The following is a 20,859-nucleotide window of genomic DNA, read 5'->3' as shown; positions in this document are numbered from 1 at the left end:
CAGCCTTGCTATTGTTCAGCTGAACAAGAGGAACTCTCATTCATTGTTAATGGGGATGCAAAATGGTACAGTCATTTTGGAAGCAATGTCTTACTTAGCTAAACACTGTCATACCCTATGACCTAGCAATTTTGCTCCTAGATAGCTCACCAAATGATTTGAAAGCTAATGCCCACACAAAAACATGCACATGAGTTCTCCAGGCCAGAATACTGGAGTGGGTAGCCTTTCCCTTCTCCAGGGGATCTTCCCAAGCCAGGGATCGAACGCAGGTCTCTCAGTCTGGAAAACACTGCATGATACCAATTATACCACATTCTGGAAAAGGTAAAACTGTAGCACGAATAAAAAATATCAGAGGCTTTTTTCCTTTTGCTTCAAAATACTTTTATTAGTTTGGATACACTTTGTCAACACTCAACTATTATTCTTCTTTGATGCAAAAATCCACTTCATCGGGGGCTCGGGTGTCCCATACCTCATATATCGTAATGTTATTCCATCCGTCAGCAAGAACCTGGATATTGGGACATTGGCGTTGATCACCGGTTGCAGCAGTGAGTTTCAGACTCCGCACCCTGGACACAAGGTTCACCAGTGTCGTCTCGACCTGGGTTAAGGCACCGCACATAGAGTCTTTGTAGGGGGAAGCCCTTATCTTCTTTCTTCCTGGAGAGCCAGATGAACAGCCCTGACGGCCAGGAGGAGTGCCCGCGATACTTTTGTCATCGCCTCCAGGAAACTTCAGGATCACCAAAAACATGAGGAAGATTAACAGCCAGTGCGACTTGCTCCCAAACCAGCCTGGGACATGCTCTGGTTGATTCTGCCGAACGCGGAAGTGCCTTCCACTGGGCACCATCCACGGCAGTTCTTCGGCTTCATCTCTCAGAACATAAAACACATAGGCAAAGACAAACGAGATAAACGTAGGCCAAAAAAATAACCATATTACAGAGCGCATCGTGAGCTGAGACCAAGTGGCTCCTGGTGTGCTGGTCTGCGCTGGCACCTGGAGACTGAGGACTAGGCAGGGCTGGGCCCTTGGTGACGTCACAGAGGGCCCCACCCCCACCAGAACCCATGTGGCCAGGGTATGACTTCAGGGCAGAGGGTAAGGAGGCCTGCAGGGGTCAACCGGGAGTAGGGCTTAAAGGGACATGGGGCCATTTCCAGTGGGCAATTGAAAAAGAGGCGAGTGACAGAGTGCCATCCCCATGCCAGTGTATTCTTTCTGAACCTGGTGTTCTACTGGGAGGGTGGGTCCATTTTCTATTTTTATTTTTCCATTTGTTGAATCCAGACACTGTGGTGAGCAGAGCAGAACCAGGGGCATGTGCCCCTGTGGAGCAGACAGCCAAGTGGGAAAGAAAGATATTAAATCAGAGGCCACAAACTAGGAGCCACTGATGTTTTGTGCGGCCTACCACTGTCCTAAAAATGATTGTGCTCAGTGCTAAGTCCTGTCTGACTCTTTGCCACCCCCATGGACTGTAGCCTGCCAGGTTCCTCTGGAGAAGGAAAGTCAGGGGCATCACCAGTGATGCAGTAGGGGTGGGCAATGAGGTAGGTACTCTCTAAGATCCTTCCCAGATCAGAGGTTCTATGATCCTGCATGGCAATTTCCCAGAGGGCAGGGATGCACCTCCCGGGCAACAAGCAGTGGAACTGGCACATCTCTGGGGAGTTGCTGAGTTGGCAAAACTACACTATCTCTGATGTACCTGTGGATGAGCAAGTACTGGCTGCACTCCTCCTCCCCGTCTGTGCATGTCTAACTGCCACATGTGTTTGAAGGTGACCTTGCTCTGCAGGTATGGCTTGAGAGCTGTGTTCCTTCCTTCTCTAGGAAGACGACCCTTCTTTGTGCTGTGCGAGTTGACAGTCCGAATGCATGTGTATGGCTGCAGCACTTGGCACTTTGCCTTTCTGTCTGGGCCGGTTGTTTTCAGACTTGAGTGTGTATCAGGGTCACCTAGAGGGCTTGCAAAGTCCCATATTGCTGGATCTCAGTCCCCAGTCAGTCCTGGGTGGGACTTGAAGACTGCCACTTCTGCAGGTCTCTGGGCAACACTGAGAACCACCCTCCAGACAATGGCTTCACTCACAAAGACGTGGCTTCCCTCTGACTGCTGTGCACTGGACCTGAGGGGCCAGTGGAGTGGAGTGGCAGCAAGAGCACCGAACTGGAGCCTGAAGACCAGGGTTCTACACTGCACCCGCCCTCTTGCGAGCTGTGTGACCTTAGGCAAGCCTCAGCACCTCTCTGTGCCTGTAGCTGCCTCGCAGGCACAAGGACGCAATGAAGTTGGTGACTGCTACTCTGGGTGTTTCTGCAATTCAGAGTTGGTCTGTCACTCTTGTCCTGAGCCTAGTCTTCCCAATTGGGAAGCCAGATACCCCCACAGCACCCCACCCCCAAGCATCCAAGTGCCCACTTCTGTCCACAATCACTCCCAGCTGGAGTGGTCCACTTGCTTGGGGGTCTCCTCCTACAGCCAGCCGTGTATGGAGCCCAAAGGGTGAAACTGGTGTCTCCCTCTTAGAGATCCACATCTACCACTTGGGGGTATGTGTGTCTTGCGTGTGCTATTTCAAACGCCTTTTAGCACAGAGATAAGGATACAGAATCCTAGAGCTAGTCTCCTGCCGGTGAACTCTGATGCTAACGACTTACTGTGTTACCATGGGCAAGTTAGTTAACATCTCTGAGCCTCACATACCCGACTTTAAAATGGAAAAACAGTACCTACTTCATGGGATAGCTGTGAGGACTAAATGAGATCATGTATGCCAGGCCTTTACTCCTGGCACATATTAAGTGCTTAACATGGTAGCTTTTGTTTCTCTAAATGAAGCTATTGGCCCTCTTTATAACACCAGACATTAAAATTACATTAAACAATGGAAACAATGACAGACTTTATTTTCTTGGGCTCCAAAATCACAGCAGATGTGACTGGAGATCAGCTCAGTCGCTCAGTCATGTCCGACTCTTTGCGACCCCATGAATCGCAGCACGCCAGGCCTCCCTGTCCATCACCAACTCCCGGAGTTGACTGAGACTCACGACCATTGAGTCAGTGATGCCATCTAGCCATCTCATCCTCTATCGTCCCCTTCTCCTCCTGCCCCCAATCCCTCCCAGCATCAGTCTTTTCCAATGAGTCAACTCTTCGCATGAGGTGGCCAAAGTACTGGAGTTTCAGCTTTAGTATCATTCCTTCCAAAGAACTCCCAGGGCTGATCTCCTTCAGAATGGACTGGTTGGATCTCCTTGCAGTCCAAGGGACTCTCAAGAGTCTTCTCCAACACCACAGTTCAAAAGCATCAATTTTTTGGCACTCAGCCTTCTTCACAGTCCAACTCTCACATCCATACATGACCACAGGAAAAACCATAGCCTTGACTAAACAAACCTTTGTTGGCAAAGTAATGTCTCTACTTTTGAATATGCTCTCTAGGTTGGTCATAACTTTCCTTCCAAGGAGTAAGCGTCTTTCAATTTCATGGCTGCAATCACCATCTGTAGTGATTTTGGAGCCCAGAAAAATAAAGTCTGCCACTGTTTCCACTGTTTCCCCATCTATTTCCCATGAAGTGGTGGGACTGGATGCCAAGATCTTTGTTTTCTGAATGTTGAGCTTTAAGCCAACTTTTTTATTCTCCACTTTCACTTTCATCAAGAGGCTTTTTATTTCCTCTTCACTTTCTGCCTTAAGGGTGGTGTCATCTGCATATCTGAGGTTATTGATATTTCTCCTGGAAATCTTGATTCCAGCTTGTGTTTCTTCCAGTCCAGCATTTCTCATGATGTACTCTGCATAGAATTTAAATAAACAGGGTGACAATATACAGCGTTGACGAACTCCTTTTCCTATTTGGAACCAGTCTGTTGTTCCATGTCCAGTTCTAACTGTTGCTTCCTGACCTGCATACAAATTTCTCAAGAGGCAGATCAGGTGGTCTGGTATTCCCATCTCTTTCAGAATTTCCCACAGATTATTGTGATCCACACAGTCAAAGGCTTTGGCATAGTCAATAAAGCAGAAATAGATGTTTTTCTGGAACTCTCTTGCTTTTTCTATGATCCAGCAGATGTTGGCAATTTGATCTTTGGTTCCTCTGCCTTTTCTAAAACCAGCTTGAACATCAGGAAGTTCACGGTTCACATATTGCTGAAGTCTGGCTTGGAGAATTTTGAGCATTACTTTACTAGCGTGTGAGATGAGTGCAATTGTGCAGTAGTTTGAGCATTCTTTGGCATTGTCTTTCTTTGGGATTGCAATAAAAACTGACTTTTTCCAGTTCTGTGGCCACTGCTGAGTTTTCCAAATTTGCTGGCATATTGAGTGCAACACTTTCACAGCATCATCTTTCAGGATTTGGAATAGCTCAACTGGAATTCCAACACCTCCACTAGCTTTGTTCGTAGTGATGCTTTCTAAGGCCCACTTGACTACACATTCCAGGATGTCTGGCTCTAGTGATCACACTCAGTGATCACACCATCGTGATTATCTTGGTCGTGAAGATCTTTTTTGTACAGTTCTTCTGTGTATTCTTGCCACCTCTTCTTAATATCTTCTGCTTCTGTTAGGTCCATACCATTTCTGTCCTTTATCGAGCTCATCTTTGCATGAAATGTTCCTTTGGTATCTCTGATTTTCTTGAAGAGATCCCTAGTCTTTCCCATTCTGTTGTTTTCCTCTATTTCTTTGCATTGATTCCTGAAGAAGGCTTTCTTATCTCTTCTTGCTATTCTTTGGAACTCTGCATTCAGATGCTTATATCTTTCCTTTTCTCCTTTGCTTTTCACTTCTCTTCTTTTCACAGCTATTTGTAATGGCTCTCTCTCCCCAGAGAGCCATTTTGCTTTTTTGCATGTCTTTTCTATGGGAATCGTCTTGATCCCTGTTTCCTGTACAATGTCACGAACCTCATTCCATAGTTCATCAGGCACTCTATCTATGAGATCTAGGCCCTTAAATCTATTTCTCACTTCCACTGTATAATCATAAGGGATTTGATTTAGTTCATACCTGAATGGTCTAGTGGTTTTCCCTATTTTCTTCAATTTAAGTCTGAATTTGGCAATAAGGAGTTCATGGTCTGAGCCACAGTCAGTTCCTGGTCTTGTTTTTGCTGACTGTATAGAGCTTCTCCATCTTTGGCTGCAAAGAATATAATCAGTCTGATTTCGGTGTTGACCATCTGGTGATGTCCATGTATAGAGTCTTCTCTTGTGTTGTTGGAAGAGGGTGTTGGTTATGACCAGTGCATTTTCTTGGCAAAACTCTATTAGCCTTTGCCCTGCTTCATTCCGTATTCCAAGGCCAAATTTGCCTGTTACACCAGGTGTTTCTTGACTTCCTACTTTTGCATTCCAGTCCCCTATAATGTAAAGGACATCTTTTTTGGGTTTTAGTTCTAAAAGGTCTTGTAGGTCTTCATAGAACCGTTCAACTTCAGCTTCTTCAGCATTACTGGTTGGGGCATAGACTTGGATTACTGTAATATTGAATGATTTGCCTTGGAAACGAACAGAGACCATTCTGTCGTTTTTGAGATTGCATCCAAGTACTGCATTTCGGACTCTTTTGTTGACCATGATGGCCACTCCATTTCTTCTGAGGGATTCCTGCCTGCAGTAGTAGATATAATGGTCATCTGAGTTAAATTCACCCATTACAGTCCATTTCAGTTCACTGATTCCTAGAATGTCGACATTCACTCTTGCCATCTCTTGTTTGACCACTTCCAATTTGCCTTGATTCATGGACCTGACATTCCAGGTTCCTATGCAATATTGCTCTTTACAGCATCGGCCCTTGCTTCTATCACCAGTCACATCCACAGCTGGGTATTGTTTTTGCTTTGGCTCCATCCCTTCATTCTTTCTGGAGTTCTTTCTCCACTGATCTCCAGTAGCATATTGGGCACCTACTGACCTGGGGAGTTTCTCTTTCAGTATCCTATCATTTTGCCTTTTCATACTGTTCATGGGATTCTCAAGGCAAGAATACTGAAGTGGTTTGCCATTCCCTTCTCCAGTGGACCACATTCTGTCAAATCTCTCCACCATGGCCCACCCATCTTGGGTTGCCCCACGGGCATGGCTTAGTTTCATTGAGTTAGACAAGGCTGTGGTCCTAGTGTGATTGACTAGTTTTCTGTGAGTATGGTTTCAGTGTGTTTGCCCTCTGATGCCTTCTTGCAACACCTACCGTCTTACTTGGGTTTCTCTTACCTTGGGCGTGGGGTATGTCTTCACAGCTGCTCTAGCAAAGCACAGCCATTGCTGCTTACCTTGGACGAGGATGTGACTGCAGCCTTGAAATTAAAAGATGCTTGCTTCTTGGAAGAAAAGCTATGACCAACCTAGACAGCATATTAAAAAGCAGAGACATTAGTATGCCAACAAAGGTCCGTCTAGTCAAAGCTATGGTTTTTTCAGTAGTCATGTATGGATGTGAGAGTTGGACTATAAAGAAAGCTGAGCACCAAAGAATTGATGCTTTTGGACTGTGATGTTGGAGAAGACTCTTGAGAGTCCCTTGGACTGCAAGGAGATCCAACCAGTCAATCCTAAAGGAAATCAGTCCTGAATATTCATTGGAAGGACTGATGTTGAAGCCAAAACTCCAATACTTTGGCCACCTAATGCAAGGAACTGACTCATTAGAATAGACCCTGATGCTGGGAAAGATTGAAGGTGGGAGGAGAAGGGGATGACAGAGGATGAGATGGTTGCATGGCATCACCAACTCAATGGACATGAGTTTGAGCAGGCTCTGGGATTTGGTGATGGACAGGGAAGCCTGATGTGCTGCAGTCCATGGGGTCACAAAGAATCAGACATGACTGAGAGACTGAACTGAACTGATTGCATTAGACATGCAGGGAAGCTGAAAACACAGGTGGCTACAGGTGTCCGACTTTCTTAATATCTCCTATGGTACATAATAAAAATGATAAAACACTATGGCTACAGGTGTCCGACTTTCTTAATACCTCCTATGGTACATAATAAAAATGATAATACCTATAGTAACACTAGGGCTTCCCAGGTGGCCCTAGTGGTAAAGAATCCACCTGCCAATGCAGGACACATAAGAGACTGGGACTTGACCCCTCAGGATTAGATCCCTGCATCAGGAAGATCTCCTGGAGATGGGAATGGCAACCTACTCCAGTATTCTTGCCTGAAGAATCCCTATGGACAGAGGATCCTGGCAGGCTACAGTCCATGCGGTCGCAAAGTGTCAGACACAACTGAGGCGACTTATCCACTGCAACACATGGATTCATGTACAAGTATTCTCAGTTCAGTTGAGTCACTGATAGTGGCTGGCATGGGGCAGAAGCTGCACTGGCTTGAAGGCTCCAGGTTGCAACAGACTAGATGCCACTCCTGTCACCCTTCTGACTTCCAGCTCTCCTAAGGGCAGTCTTTTCCAGGTTCATGTGATAATAGGCCATGGTCCTCTCCAGGACACTCTTCATCCCAACTAAATTGCCTTCTGGTACTTGGTGGCAATAGGATAGTATGAGTAGAAAACTGAAATAGTACCCAGTGGCAGGCGGGAATTGCCATTTACCCTTAAGGGTTCAGGGGATCCCTTTCCAGATTAGTGGATTTCTTTCTTGCCAGACTCCACACAGATGCCCTAGACAGGCAGAAAGAGGCCAAGGAGCTCTCCATTTGTCAAACATTCATTTACCAGTGCGAGTGCTGCTGTGGCAGGTCCACGGCTGCCTGAGCCAAGGATTTGATGGTGTAGAGAAGCAGTAAAGATGAAGCCTGAATACAGGGGGTCTCATGAGATCTGGTTCATCAGCTGTTTGAAAAGCTGTTGTGCAAGCTGCAGGCTGTCATCAGATGCAGGAACTGTCTGAAATAGCGGAGGGTTTTGGTCACCCTCCGAGATTTGATCGGGGTGTCAGTGACCTGGAAGTCTAACTCTGCATAGCCTTGGATCCCATGGGGCTTTGTCTGGGAAGTTGGGAATTAACAAAATTGAGAACGTTTCCATATGGTTACAGAACTGACACTGCAGAGAGTGTTCTGGCAGAATTAGGTGCTTAGTGTTGCAGTTGTATCTGACTCTTTGCGACCCCATGGACTGGGGCCCACCAGTCTCCTCTGTCCATGGAGTTCTCCAGGCAAGAATACTGGAGTGAGTTGCCGTTTCCTTCTCTAGGGGATCTTCCCAACCCAGGGATCGAACTCGAGTCTCCTGAATTGGCAGGCAGATTCTTTACCACTGAGCCACCAGAGTCAGAGTTGTTGATTTTTCTTTCTACAAAGACTATTCTTTGTATATATTCTTTGTATACCTTCTGGGGAGGTAGAGGATCTGGTGAAGCTTGGCAAAAACTCATGCTGGAATGTTTGTGGAGGCAAATGTGAGCAAAATCCTGAGATGTACAGGATGCAGTTGCCCTGAGGATGGTAGAAGTTTGGCTTTATAGTCAGAGGAAGTCAGGGATGAAGAAGCAGGGTGGAGCTGAGAGATAAGGTTTGCAAGTGACACGATATCTAGCCAGAACATTTGCATAATGCCACATGTGGACTTTTTCCTATACCTCATGGGAGAAATGATGCTTCAGTCCACCGGGTTCCTCTGTTCATGGGATTCTCCAGTCAAGAATACTGGAGTAGTTTGCCATTTCCTCCTACAGAGGATCTTCCTAACCCAGGCATTGAACCCGCATCTCCTGCTGCTCCTGCATTGCAAGCAGATTCTTTACCACTGAGCCACCGGGCAAGCCCCTTGCTATACCTCAGTGATCCTTATTTTTCTGAATCATAGAGTGGGGTTCACCCACACTGGGGCTGGCTTAAACCATGTGAATTGGCTGGGCAGGGTCCACAGAGTTTTCCAAAACCTTTTAGTCCATCAGAAATTTGGAAGTAGTTACCGTATGTCCTGGGATGTGCCAGTGTCTGACACACTGTGACTGAGGGCATAGGGATGCTAGGTCTCTGTTGGCATCCAGAGCTGGATTCGGCTTGGTTAACCCTTTGCCAGCAGGACGGGCTGGTCTTCCTGATGGGCAGACTTGCTACATCTAGGGCACAAGAAAGTTCAACTTCAAAGACTGGAATTTCACATTCAGGAAATCTAGAAATGTCACTGGAAGTTCAGCAGAATCATTTACAGTTTAGTTTTGCTTTTGTTTTAAATTGCATATGAGGTAGACATCATAGTCTTTTGCATGCTTTCAGGTCTCTGAGGGTCCTAAGTGGGCCTGGACAACAAGCCCAACAGCTTGGGAACAATGACTGTATTAGACTGGATTACAATTATGAAAGCCTTTGGCATGGCAGCCCCTCCTGGCCACGGGCACCTACAATGGCGCCATCTGGTGGCATATGCCGTGCCATGGGGAATGAGTTTGAACCTGCCACAGAGCTGTTCCAGCTTCCTGGAGGAGGGAAGATGGGCTCCTATGGCAACGGTGAGGAGGTGAGGCCTGGCCTTGTGGTGTGGTGGTCAGCTCCACACCTGAGTTTCTATTCTGTTCTGCCTGCAGACTTGTTCCTTTCATAGCATCCCAGCACCCAGCATGAGCCCTAAGCACAGATACATCCATCTAGTTCCTGGGCCAGACTCACACAGAATTCCTAAGAGCTGGGAGTTTGACTTTGGGGTGCCATGGAAACCTTTAGTAGACCTATGAACCTGACAGAACCTCTGTTTAGAACCATTTTTTAAAGTTTAAGTTTATGGAAGTATAGTTGATTTACAATGTTGCATTAGTTTCTACTTTACAGCAGTGATTCAGTTACACACATATTTATGTATGTATATACATTTTTAATATTCTTTTCCACTATGGTTTATTACAAGATATTGAGTATAGTTCCCTGTGCTATATAATAGGACCTGTTGTTTATACATTCTGTGTATAATAGTTTTCATCTGCTAATCCCAAACTCCCAGTCCATCCCTTCCCCTACCACCCCCGCCCCCAGCAATCACAAGTCTGTGTCTGTTTCGTAGGTAGGTTCATTTGTGTCATATTTTAGATTCCAAATATAAGTGATATTATATGATACTTGTCTTTGTCTGACTTACTTCACTTAGTGTGATAATCTCTAGGTCCATGTTGCTGCAGATGGCATTATTTCATTCTTTTTTATGGATGAGTAGTATTTCATTGTATATTTGTACATCTTCTTTATCCATTCATCTGTCAATGGACATTTAGATTGCTTCCATGTCTTAGCTATTGTGAATAGTGCTGCTATGAACATAGGGGTGCCTATATCTTTTAGAATTATAGTTTTGTCAGGATATATGCCCAGGAATGGGATGGCAGGATCATATGGCAACTCTATTTTTAGCTTTGTAAGGAAACTCCACACTGTTTTCCATAATGTCTGCACCAATTTACATTCCCACCAACAATGTAGAAAGATAGAACCATGTTTTTAAATGCATAAGACAAACTATATAGAAATAAAAAGAAAACCTATTATACTGAAATACAGTTATAAACTATTGAAAATGAATTTGTGATATACCAATATCTGTGCTTCTTTATGACACATTAAGTAACAAGATCTAGTGGAAGGTCTCATTACTACCATGTTTTCAAAGCAGTGATGAGCACAAACATTACTTGAAGAGATCTGCAGCTGTTGTAATGCAATATGCAACCATCTGTGACATCCACTGATGACAAAGTCCCAGGTACTGCTAATACTACTGTGGGTTGTCGCTTATGTTTATAACCGAAGGAAATGCTACGTTGAATTAAAGGAAATTGAAGTTAGAGATTAGTGATGACAAGGATGCATTTTCTGCACCCAAAATGTCATATCCTCTCTGTGGATGAATCCCGTGTCTGGAGGCCAGGTTAAGAAGTCATGCACTGGGCTTCCCTGCTGGCTCTGTGGTAAAAAAAAAAAAAAAAAAAAAAAAACCCGTCTGCCAATGCAGGAGATACAGGTTCGATCCCTGATCCAGGAAGATCCCAAGTGCCATGAAGCAACTAAGCCCATGTGCCACACTATTGAGCCTGTGCTCTAGAGCCAGGGAGCTGGTTCTGAGCCCAGGTGCCACAACTACTGAAGCCCATGCATCCTAGAGCAGGTGCTCTGCAACAAGAGAAGCCATCATGATGAGAAATCTACACACAGCAACTAGAGTGTAGCCCTTGCACACCACAACTAGAGAAAAAGCCTGCACAGCAATGAAGACCCAGAACAGCCCAAAATAAATAAATAAAATAAAATGATAAAAAAAGAAGCCCTGTATTAGAACATCCTGGAGCCAGAAATTGCAGATTGCAGCTCTGGCTAACCCCTCTCAGGCAAGCTCCTAGAAGAGGAGGATCTAGAAAACCACAGAATGCCCTGAAAGGGAGCCGACTGATTACTAGAACAACACCCACCCTCTGCTTCTTATTCCCCTGTATTCCAGGCTCCTGCACAAAGTGGGAAAGCTGGGGCAGGGGGCCAGATGTTGCTCCAGCTTTAGATTCTCTTTACTTTTTTTTTTCCCCCTGAGATCACTTCCTCTTTTCTCCAGAGGGTGGCGTAAGGGCAAGGTTGAGGTCCCTTGGTGGCTGCACTCTGAGGCATCACCACCCACAGAGGAGCAGCTCTGGCCAATCTGTGGCCAGCTGAGCTGTTAGGAGGAAGCACCATCAAGAGAAATCGGACTTTTTTTTTTTCTCCCCAGACGGCAGGTGAAAGCTCTGCAAAGCAGCCCAGAGTTGGAGGCAACTTATTCAAGTCCCCATTCTATGGGACTTAGAGGTGGAGACCAGCCCACCCAGGAAGAGGGGAAAGCAGCCCAGGGTTGAGGTTTGGTCCTGCAGCCCTGGACAGAGAGTGGCCATTCCTGCTAATACAAGCTGGACCACAAAACTTGGAGAACCACCTGGGAGGGGTTCCTTCGGAGAACAATAAAGGTGGGATACTAGAAAGACTCAGTACCAAACCCAAGTTTAAGGTCCAGAGGTTGCACAAGAAGCCAATCAAGGGATTGAAATGCCAGAAGGCTGTAGCCTGGCAGGGCTGGAGGAGAGCAGTCTGCAGAGCAATTCCCGTGATGCGATCTGGGTCATGCAGCTGGCCGCTGAGTATCAGCAGGCATGTCAGCTGGCCTCAGAGGTTTAGCATGAGGGATTTGTGGGACACAGGAAAGCATTTGGGGGTGTCAAAGTTGCTCTGACAGAGGAGGTTCTAGCCAGGACACACCAGCAGTGGTTCTGTGTGAATTCAGCACTTGTGAGGCTCAAAGCTTTAAGACTCTTACTTATGTGCTTCATTGGTGCTAGTGGTAAAGAGCTCACCTGCAATGCAGGAGATGTAAGAGATGTAGGTTCAATGCCTGGGCTGGGAAAATCCCTTGGAGGAGTGTATGGCAACTCACTCTGGTATTCTTGCCTGGAGAATCTTGTAGACAGAGGAGCCTGGTGGCTATGGTCCATAGGGTTGCAAACAGTCATACGTGGCTGAAGTGATTTAACATGACAGCATATCTTCTTAAGGAGGCCACATGCACTGTGTGTAAGCATGCCAACCCTGAAGCCACTGTGCCCAGCTTTCAATCCCGGCTTTGCTTGTTACCAGCTGTGTGATCTTGGGCAAGTTGCTTAACCTCTCTGTGCCTCTGCTTCTTTATCTACAAATGAAGATTAAAATATTAATAATACCCATCTCCACAGGTTACAGGCTTCCCTGGTGGCTCAGAGAGTAAAAGAATCCACCTGCAATGTGGGAGACCTGGGTTCAATCCCTGGGTTGGGAAGATCCCCTGGAAGAGGACATGGCAACCCACTCCAGTATTCCTGCCTGGAGAATCCCCATGGACAGAGGAGCCTGGTGGGCTACAGTCCATGGGGAAGCAAAGAGTCAAACACAAGTGAGCAACTAAGCACAGCTCACCACAGGTTACAGTCAGTTAAAATCAGGCAAAGCACGTAACATGATTATGATAGTGCCTGGCACATAGTGTAAGGGCTCCCCTGGTGGCTCAGTCGGTAAAGAGTTTTCCTGCAATACAGGAGAGCCGTGTTCAATCCCTTCGTTGGGAAAATCCCCTGGAGAAGAAAATGGCAACCACTACAGTATTCTTGCCTGGAGAATTCCATGAACAGAGGAGCCCAGTGGGCTACAGACCATGGGTCACAAAGAGTCAGACATGACTGAGTGGCTAACACTGGCACATAGTGTAAATCTGATACATAGTAGCTGTCATGATTTCAGCAAATCAAATTATTTATTCTCTCTTACCCTCTGTTTCCTTATTTGTAACATGGGAATAATAGTATTACCTAACCTCACAGAAAAAGATCTTCACAATCCAGATAATCATGATGGTGTGATCACTCACCTAGAGCCAGATCCTGGAATGTGAAGTCAAGTGGGCCGTAGAAAGCATCACTACAAGCAAAGCTACTGTAGGTGATGGAATTCCAGTTAAGCTATTTCAAAGCCTAAAAGATGGCGCTGTTAAAGTGGTGCACTCAATATGTCAGAAAATTTGGAAAACTCAGCAATGGCCACAGGACTGGAAAAGGTCAGTTTTTATTGCAATCCCAAAGAAAGGCAATGCCAAAGAATGCTCAAACTACTGCACAATTGCACTCATCTCACAGGCTAGTAGAGTAATGCTCAAAATTCTCCAAGCCAGGCTTCAGCAATACGTGAGCCATGAACTTTCAGATGTTCAAGCTGGTTTTAGAAAAGGCAGAGGAACCAAAGATCAAATTACCAACATCTGTTGGATCATCAAAAAAGCAAGAGAGTTCCAGAAAAACATCTATTTCTGTTTTATTGACTATACCAAAGCCTTTGACTGTGTGGATCACAATAAACTGTGGACAATTCTGAAAGAGATGGGAATACCAGACCACCTGACCTGCCTCTTGAGAAATTTGTATGCAGGTCAGGAAGCAACAGTTAGAACTGGACATGGAACAACAGACTGGTTCCAAATAGGAAAAGCAGTACATCAAGGCTGTATATTGTCACCCTGCTTATTTAACTTATATGCAGAGTACATCATGAGAAACACTAGGCTGGATGAAGCACAAGCTGGAATCAAGATTGCCAGGAGAAATATCAATAACCTCAGATATGCAGATGACACCACCCTCATGGCAGAAAGCAAAGAAGAAGTAAAGAGCCTCTTGATGAAAGTGAAAGAGGAGAGTGAAAAAGTTGGATTGAAGTGCAACATTCAAAAAACTAAGATCATGTCATCTGGTCCCGTCACTTCATGGTAAGGAGATGGGGAAACAGTGGAAACAGTGGAAAATAAAGTCAGTGGCTGACTTTATTATGGGGGGCTCCAAAATCACTGCAGATGGTGATTGCAGCCATGAAATTAAAAGACGCTCACTCTTTGGAAGGAAAGTTATGACCAACCTAGACAGCATATTTAAAAGCAGAGACATTACTTTGTCAACAAAGGTCTATCTATTCAAGGCTATAGTTTTTCCAGTAGTTATGTATGGATATGAGAGTTGGACTATAAGGAAGGCTGAGCACAGAAGAATTGATGCTTTTGAACTGTGGTGTTGGAGAAGACTCTTGAAAGTCCCTTGGACTTCAAGGAGATCCAACCAGTCCATCCTAAAGGAGATCAGTCCTGAGTGTTCATTGGAAGGACTGATGTTGGAGCTGAAACTCCAATACTTGGGCCACTTGATGCGAAGAACTGATTCATTGGAAAAGACTGTGATGCTGGGATAGATTGAGGGCAGGAGGAGAAGGGGATGACAGAGGATGAGATGGTTGGATGGCATCACCGACTCAATGGACATGAGTTTGGGTAAACTCCAGGAGTTGGTGATGGACAGGGAGGCCTGGCGTGCTGCAGTTCATGGGGTTGCAAACAGTCAGATGTGACTGAGTGACTGAACTGAACCTCAAAGAGTTATTCTGAGAATTAAATGAGATAATATGTATAAAGTGATTGGCACATATGTAAAGCTCAATTGGTGTTAACTCTAACTACTGACCTATGGACATCAAACAGGTAGATCTGAAGAGTGCCCTCCAAAGTCAGTACTTGATAAGGAAAAAAATATTGGAAGGCTACCAAAGAATAGCAAGAAGAGATAAGAAAGCCTTCCTCAGCGATCAATGCAAAGAAATAGAGGAAAACAACAAAATGGGAAAGACTAGAGATCTCTTCAAGAAAATTAGAGATATCAAGGGAACATTTCATGCAAAGATGGGCTCGATAAAGGACAGAAATGGTATGGACCTAACAGAAGCAGAAGATATTAAGAAGAGGTGGCAAGAATACACAGAAGAACTAGACAAAAAAGATCTTCACGACCAAGATAATCACGATGGTGTGATCACTCTCTAGAACCAGACATCCTGGAATGTGTAGTCAAGTGGGCCTTAGAAAGCATCACTATGAACAAAGCTAGTGGAGGTGATGGAATTCCAGTTGAGCTATTTCAAATCCTGGAAGATGATGCTGTGAAAGTGCTGCATTCAATATGCCAGCAAATTTGGAAAACTCAGCAGTGGCCACAGAACTGGAAAAAGTTAGTTTTCATTCCAATCCCAAAGAAAGGCAATGCCAAAGAATGCTCAAACTACCGCACAATTGCACTCATCTCACATGCTGGTAAAGTAACGCTCAAAATTCTCCAAGCCAGGCTTCAGCAATGAACCGTGAATTTCCAGATGTTCAAGCTGGTTTTAGTAAAGGCAGAGGAACCAGAGATCAAACTGCCAACATCCGCTGGATCATCAAAAAAGCAAGAGAGTTCCAGAAAAACATCTATTTCTGCTTTATTGACTATGCCAAAGCCTTTGACTGTGTGGATCACAATAAACTGTGGACAATTCTGAAAGAGATGGGAATACCAGACCACCTGACCTGCCTCTTGAGAAATTTGTATGCAGGTCAGGAAGCAACAGTTAGAACTGGATATGGAACAACAGACTGGTTCCAAATAGGAAAAGGAGTACATCAAGGTACATATTGTCACCCTGATTATTTAACTTATATGCAGAGTACATCAAGAAATGCTGGGCTGGATGAAGCACAAGCTGGAATCAAGATGGCCAGGAGAAATATCACTAACCTCAGATATGGAAATGATACCACCCTTATGGCAGAAAGTGAAGAAGAAGTAAAGAGCCTCTTGATGAAAGTGAAAGAGGAGAGTGTAAAAGTTGGCTTAAGGCTCAACATTCCAAAAACTAAGATTATGGCATCTGGTCCCATCACTTCATGGCAAATAGAAATAGTGGAAACAGTGTCAGACTTTATTTTGAGGGGCTCCAAAATCACTGTAGATGGTGATTGCAGCCATGAAATTAAAAGACGCTTACTTCTTGGAAGGAAAGTTATGTCCGACCTAGATAGCATATTCAAAAGCAGAGACATTACTTTGCCAACAAATGTCCGTCTAGTCAAGTGGTCATGTGTCCAGTGGTCATGTATGGATGTGAGAGTTGGACTGTGAAGAAAGCTGAGCACCGAAGAATTGATGCTTTTGAACTGTGGTGTTGGAGAAGACTCTCGAGAGTCCCTTGGGCTGCAAGGAGATCCAACCAGTCCATTCTGAAGGAGATCAGCCCTGGGATTTCTTTGGAAGGAATGATGCTAAAGCTGAAACTCCAGTACTTTGGCCACCTCATGCGAAGGGTTGACTCACTGGAAAAGACTGTGATGCTGGGAGGGATTGGGGGCAGGAAGAGAAGGGGACGATAGAGGATGAGATGGCTGGATGGCATCACTGACTCGATGGACATGAGTCTGAGTGAACTCCGGGAGATGGTGATGGACAGGGAGGCCTGGCGTGCTGCGATTCATGGGGTCGCAAAGAGTCGGACACGACTGAGCGACTGAACTGAACTGACCTGAACATGAGATATTATTAATGGTGGTGTCCTTTAGAGAGAATGAGTAGAAATCAAGGTGGGAGGTAAGAAAGAATTCCCTACAATTAATTTTCTGCTCTTTTGAACTTCTTGTATTTTATTTTACCATCTGAAATTTCAAAATTCAAGAAATATTAATGGGGTATCAGTAATTATGGACCATCTGTGATAAGTTCATACATTTTTGTATTAAGAGGGTAAATTCCAATATCCTGTGTTAATCCATTGGAAAAGAATATTTGAAAGAATATACATTTATATGTGTGTATAACTGAGTCATTTTTCTGTACAGCAGAAATTAACACAACATTGTAAATCAACTAAACATCAATAAAATTTTTTTAAACAGAGGACACTTCCCTAGTGCTACAGTGGATAAAAATCTGCCTACCAATGCAGGGGACACAGGTTCAGTCCCTGATCCAGGAAGATTCCATATGCCACAGAGCAACTAAAACCCACGTACCACAACTACTGAGCTTGCATGTCACACCTACTGAAGCCTGTGTGCCTAGAGCCTGTGCTCCACAATGGGTGAAGCCACTGCAGTGAGAAGCCCACACACAGCAAAGAGGAGTAGCCCCTGCTCACTGCAACTAGAGAAAGCCTGCATTGCAGCAATGATCCAGCATAGCCCCAAATAAGTTTTTTTTTTTAAGGGAAAAGTCCATGAGTCGGGGCCTTTGGATAGAGTATGTATTTCTGAAGACTCTGAGATACAGCCCCCTTCTGGTGAACTGTGAGGCGGTGACCAGGCTGAAGACATCAGGGTGCAGGGTGCAAGGGAAGATGTGTCTAGTCTTTGTGTGGATGTCCATGATGACCAGTGTTTTGTGGCCTGGGAATGGTGTTAATCTGTTAGAATGTCCAAGATAGTAAATCTCAACTTATGTGCCATGGACCAGCTGTAGCAAAATCCCCTGGAGGGGGTTGTTGAACACTACCCAGGACCCTCTGGATCTGAACGTCTGTGAGTTTGGCCCTGGGATCTATATTTACAACTAGCACTCCAGGCCATTCAGAGGTGCAGTAATTCATGAGGCCCACTGATTTGAAGGTTAAAAGCAGAAGTTCTTGCTTTAGACAGAGCTGAGCTCAACCCTAGTTCAGTTCTTCTGAGCTGCGTTGAAGCCCCCACCTCTAAAATGCATCATTGCCAACTTGTTGCTTGGGCCCCTGGACTCCCCTGTTACATAGCCCTGTCCCAAATGCACATCCACCCCTCTTCCCAACCATCTGGGCAGAGGAAAGCCTCCTCATGAAGAGCTGCCCCCTGCTCCTCCTTACTGCACATGTGCCATTAGCACATGGGCAGCCATTTTGTCTCCTTTCCTCCCCAGGCCCCTGTCATGAAATGGCTACCAATCCTCCTCATCAAACACATTTGTTACAGTGGCTGGAATTCACTGCTGTGACCAGTCAAGGGGCTGATAGTGTTTACTCGGCTCTTGCTTTCTCCAGCTCATGCTCTGGTAGCAAGCTACTCGAGTGCACGCATACACCCAGGTGAAGAAACCTCTCTAGGTCTCAGGGTGTAGTGTGGATAACAGTAGTGCTTAGTTAATGAGATTCTTGTGATGGTTACATGAAATAATGTATATAAAATGCTCAGCACCATCCTTAGCTTCTATTAGTAGATCATGTCTGGGACCCCTCTTCTGGTAGGCGTGTGGTCTTTTATTATCTCCCTAGTTGATTTCTCTCTCTGGGCATCAGTCTCCACATCCCTCATGCCATGGGGGGAAGCCAGGTGCATGATCTCTGAGGTTCCTCTTCATCCAGGCTCTTAGAATTGTCTATGAGGGGTGATCCAAAAGACACTTAGGGATCAATTGACCCTAGGGAAGCCTCTGAGGTCAGTGTAAGGCAATAGATGCTTCAGAGTAGGGTCTTGAAGGATGAATAGGAGTTGGCCTTCCTATACTGCTATCAAAGCAGTTCCTTGCCTAAGTGACTAAAAGTTGGCAGGACTTTCTTTGGCCTTGAAGCTACTTTACATCCTCCTCCCCAGTACCTCTGCCTACACAGTGGCCCTTATTCTCAAGAGGAGTTATCTCAAAAGCCTTTTTCATGCAAACTCTCACTAGTAATGTGGACATCCCTTCTCTTTACAGCTTCTGGTTGTGCCCCATCAGTCTGGTTAACTGATGACAGGATAAACCGATGGCTTTCAACTTGACTGTGCATCAGAACCACTTGAGGACTTGTTCAACACATGGATCCTTGGGTTATACCATAGAACTTACTCAACCAGTATCTCAAGGGGTAAGTTCTGAGATCACAAATACCAGGCATCACAAAGTGTAGTCGGTCCACAGATCCCCTGCATCAGAACAATCTAGAGTGTTTGCTTAAAACTGAGATTCCTGGTTGGGTCCCAAACCTATTGAATCCAGTTCTCAGGCTTAGGGATGATTATATGAAGGTTGGACTAGAGCAGCGGTTCTCAAAGTGTGTCCCTCGACTCCCCAGCCACAACATATCACCTGGGGACTTATTAGACATGCACATACTGAGGTCCTAGTCCAGACCTACTGAATCAGAAACTTTGGAGGTGGATATCAACAATGAGTGTTTTCACAAGAACTCCATGTGATTCAGATGCAAGCTCCAGGTTGAGAGCCACCATGCTGAGGTGTCACCACCTCCACATCCCATCCCTTCAAGGCCACATCATAACGATTCTGAGCTCTCACCAGTGGCCACTGGGCTTGTGCTCTATGTGGGCTCAGTGACCAACTCTTTGTGACCCCATGGACTGTAGTTTTCCAGTCTCTTCTGTCCGTGGAATTTTCCAGGCAAGAATACTGGAGTGGCTTGCCATTTCCTCCTGCAGGGGATCTTCCTGACCTAGGGATTGAACCTGCTTCTCCTATGTCTCCTGCATCACAGGGAGATTCTTTACCTGCTGAGCCACTGGGGCCTTCCTGGCCACTGGATGTAGTGGTCAGTTATTTCTACCTCCAGATGAAAGTCCAGCAAAGTTAGACTCAAAACATCTTCTGGGAAGATCCCTCTTGGAGAATCTCTTGAGACAGAATGGTCAATATGGCAAAGAGTCATGGGTGAGGTGAGTCAAGATGTGCAAGGAGTGTGGAGGTGAATAGCTTCAGACATAGCTGGAGTCAGAGGAAGCTTCATCTCTTCTTCTAGAGATCATGCAGAGGGGTGTCTAAACTGAGAATATGGACAAGACTCCAAGTCCCCTATGAAATACCTTATAGCCCCAAAGAATCTGTTATTCCTTTGCTGATTTTGAGATCTTGCTATTTTTACATCTGAAGATGACATGTCCAGCCTCAACCAAACATGGCTAAAAAATTCATCTTCTTTATTTTCAAATATGCATTTTAGAAAATATTTCATAAGTACTCATTTTATACATTAATTCTACTCTCTATATGGCAAGAACTATACTAAGGGCTTTGCATAGATTATCACATTAAAATTCTTACATCAGCCCTATGAGTCATGCAAGAAATTGAGGATCAGGGCATATTAGCCAAGGTCACACTGCTACTAAGTGGCAGAACTGAGATCTGAGAACGGGTTTGTCCTGTCTGTTGTTGACAGGAAAGGTCCAGACTGAAAATACAAAGTTGAAAGTCAACAGTATAAGCAATGCAAGTAGAAACTAATATAATGGATCACCTCCCCAAGAGTATGAGTGTAATTATGCCATATTGTCTCCCATGTGTTTGGTGGCCCTTCTGAAGTCACTGAGTTCAGTTCAGTTCAGTCGCTCAGTCGTGTCTGACTCTTTGCGACCCAAAACCCTGCAGCATGCCAGGCCTCCCTGTCCATCACCTACTCCTGGAGTTTACTCAACTCATGTCCATTGAGTCAGTGATGCCATCCAACCATCTCATCCTCTGTCGTCCCTTTCTCCCCCCACCTTCAATCTTTCCCAGCATCAGGGTCTTTTCTAATGAGTCAGTTCTTCGCATCAAGTGGCAAAAAGTATTTGAGCTTCAGCTTCAACA

At 45.2% G+C, this 20,859-nt stretch overlaps 1 protein-coding gene across 1 annotated transcript; it reads right to left on the bottom strand.

The window, feature by feature from the left end:
* Positions 1 to 424: 424 nt before the first annotated feature.
* LOC113888485 (protein FAM209A-like) lies at positions 425 to 964 on the bottom strand. The gene has a single exon (XM_027535598.1). It carries the CDS (start codon positions 962 to 964, stop codon positions 425 to 427), a length of 540 nt encoding a protein of 179 aa, XP_027391399.1.
* Positions 965 to 20,859: the final 19,895 nt, after the last annotated feature.

Source organism: Bos indicus x Bos taurus, unplaced genomic scaffold, assembly GCF_003369695.1.
Source record: "Bos indicus x Bos taurus breed Angus x Brahman F1 hybrid unplaced genomic scaffold, Bos_hybrid_MaternalHap_v2.0 SuperScaffold_100218, whole genome shotgun sequence".
Lineage (NCBI taxonomy): Eukaryota > Metazoa > Chordata > Mammalia > Artiodactyla > Bovidae > Bos > Bos indicus x Bos taurus.
The sequence above is the reverse complement of the archived record's forward strand: the minus strand, read 5'-3'. Positions and strand labels throughout refer to the sequence as shown.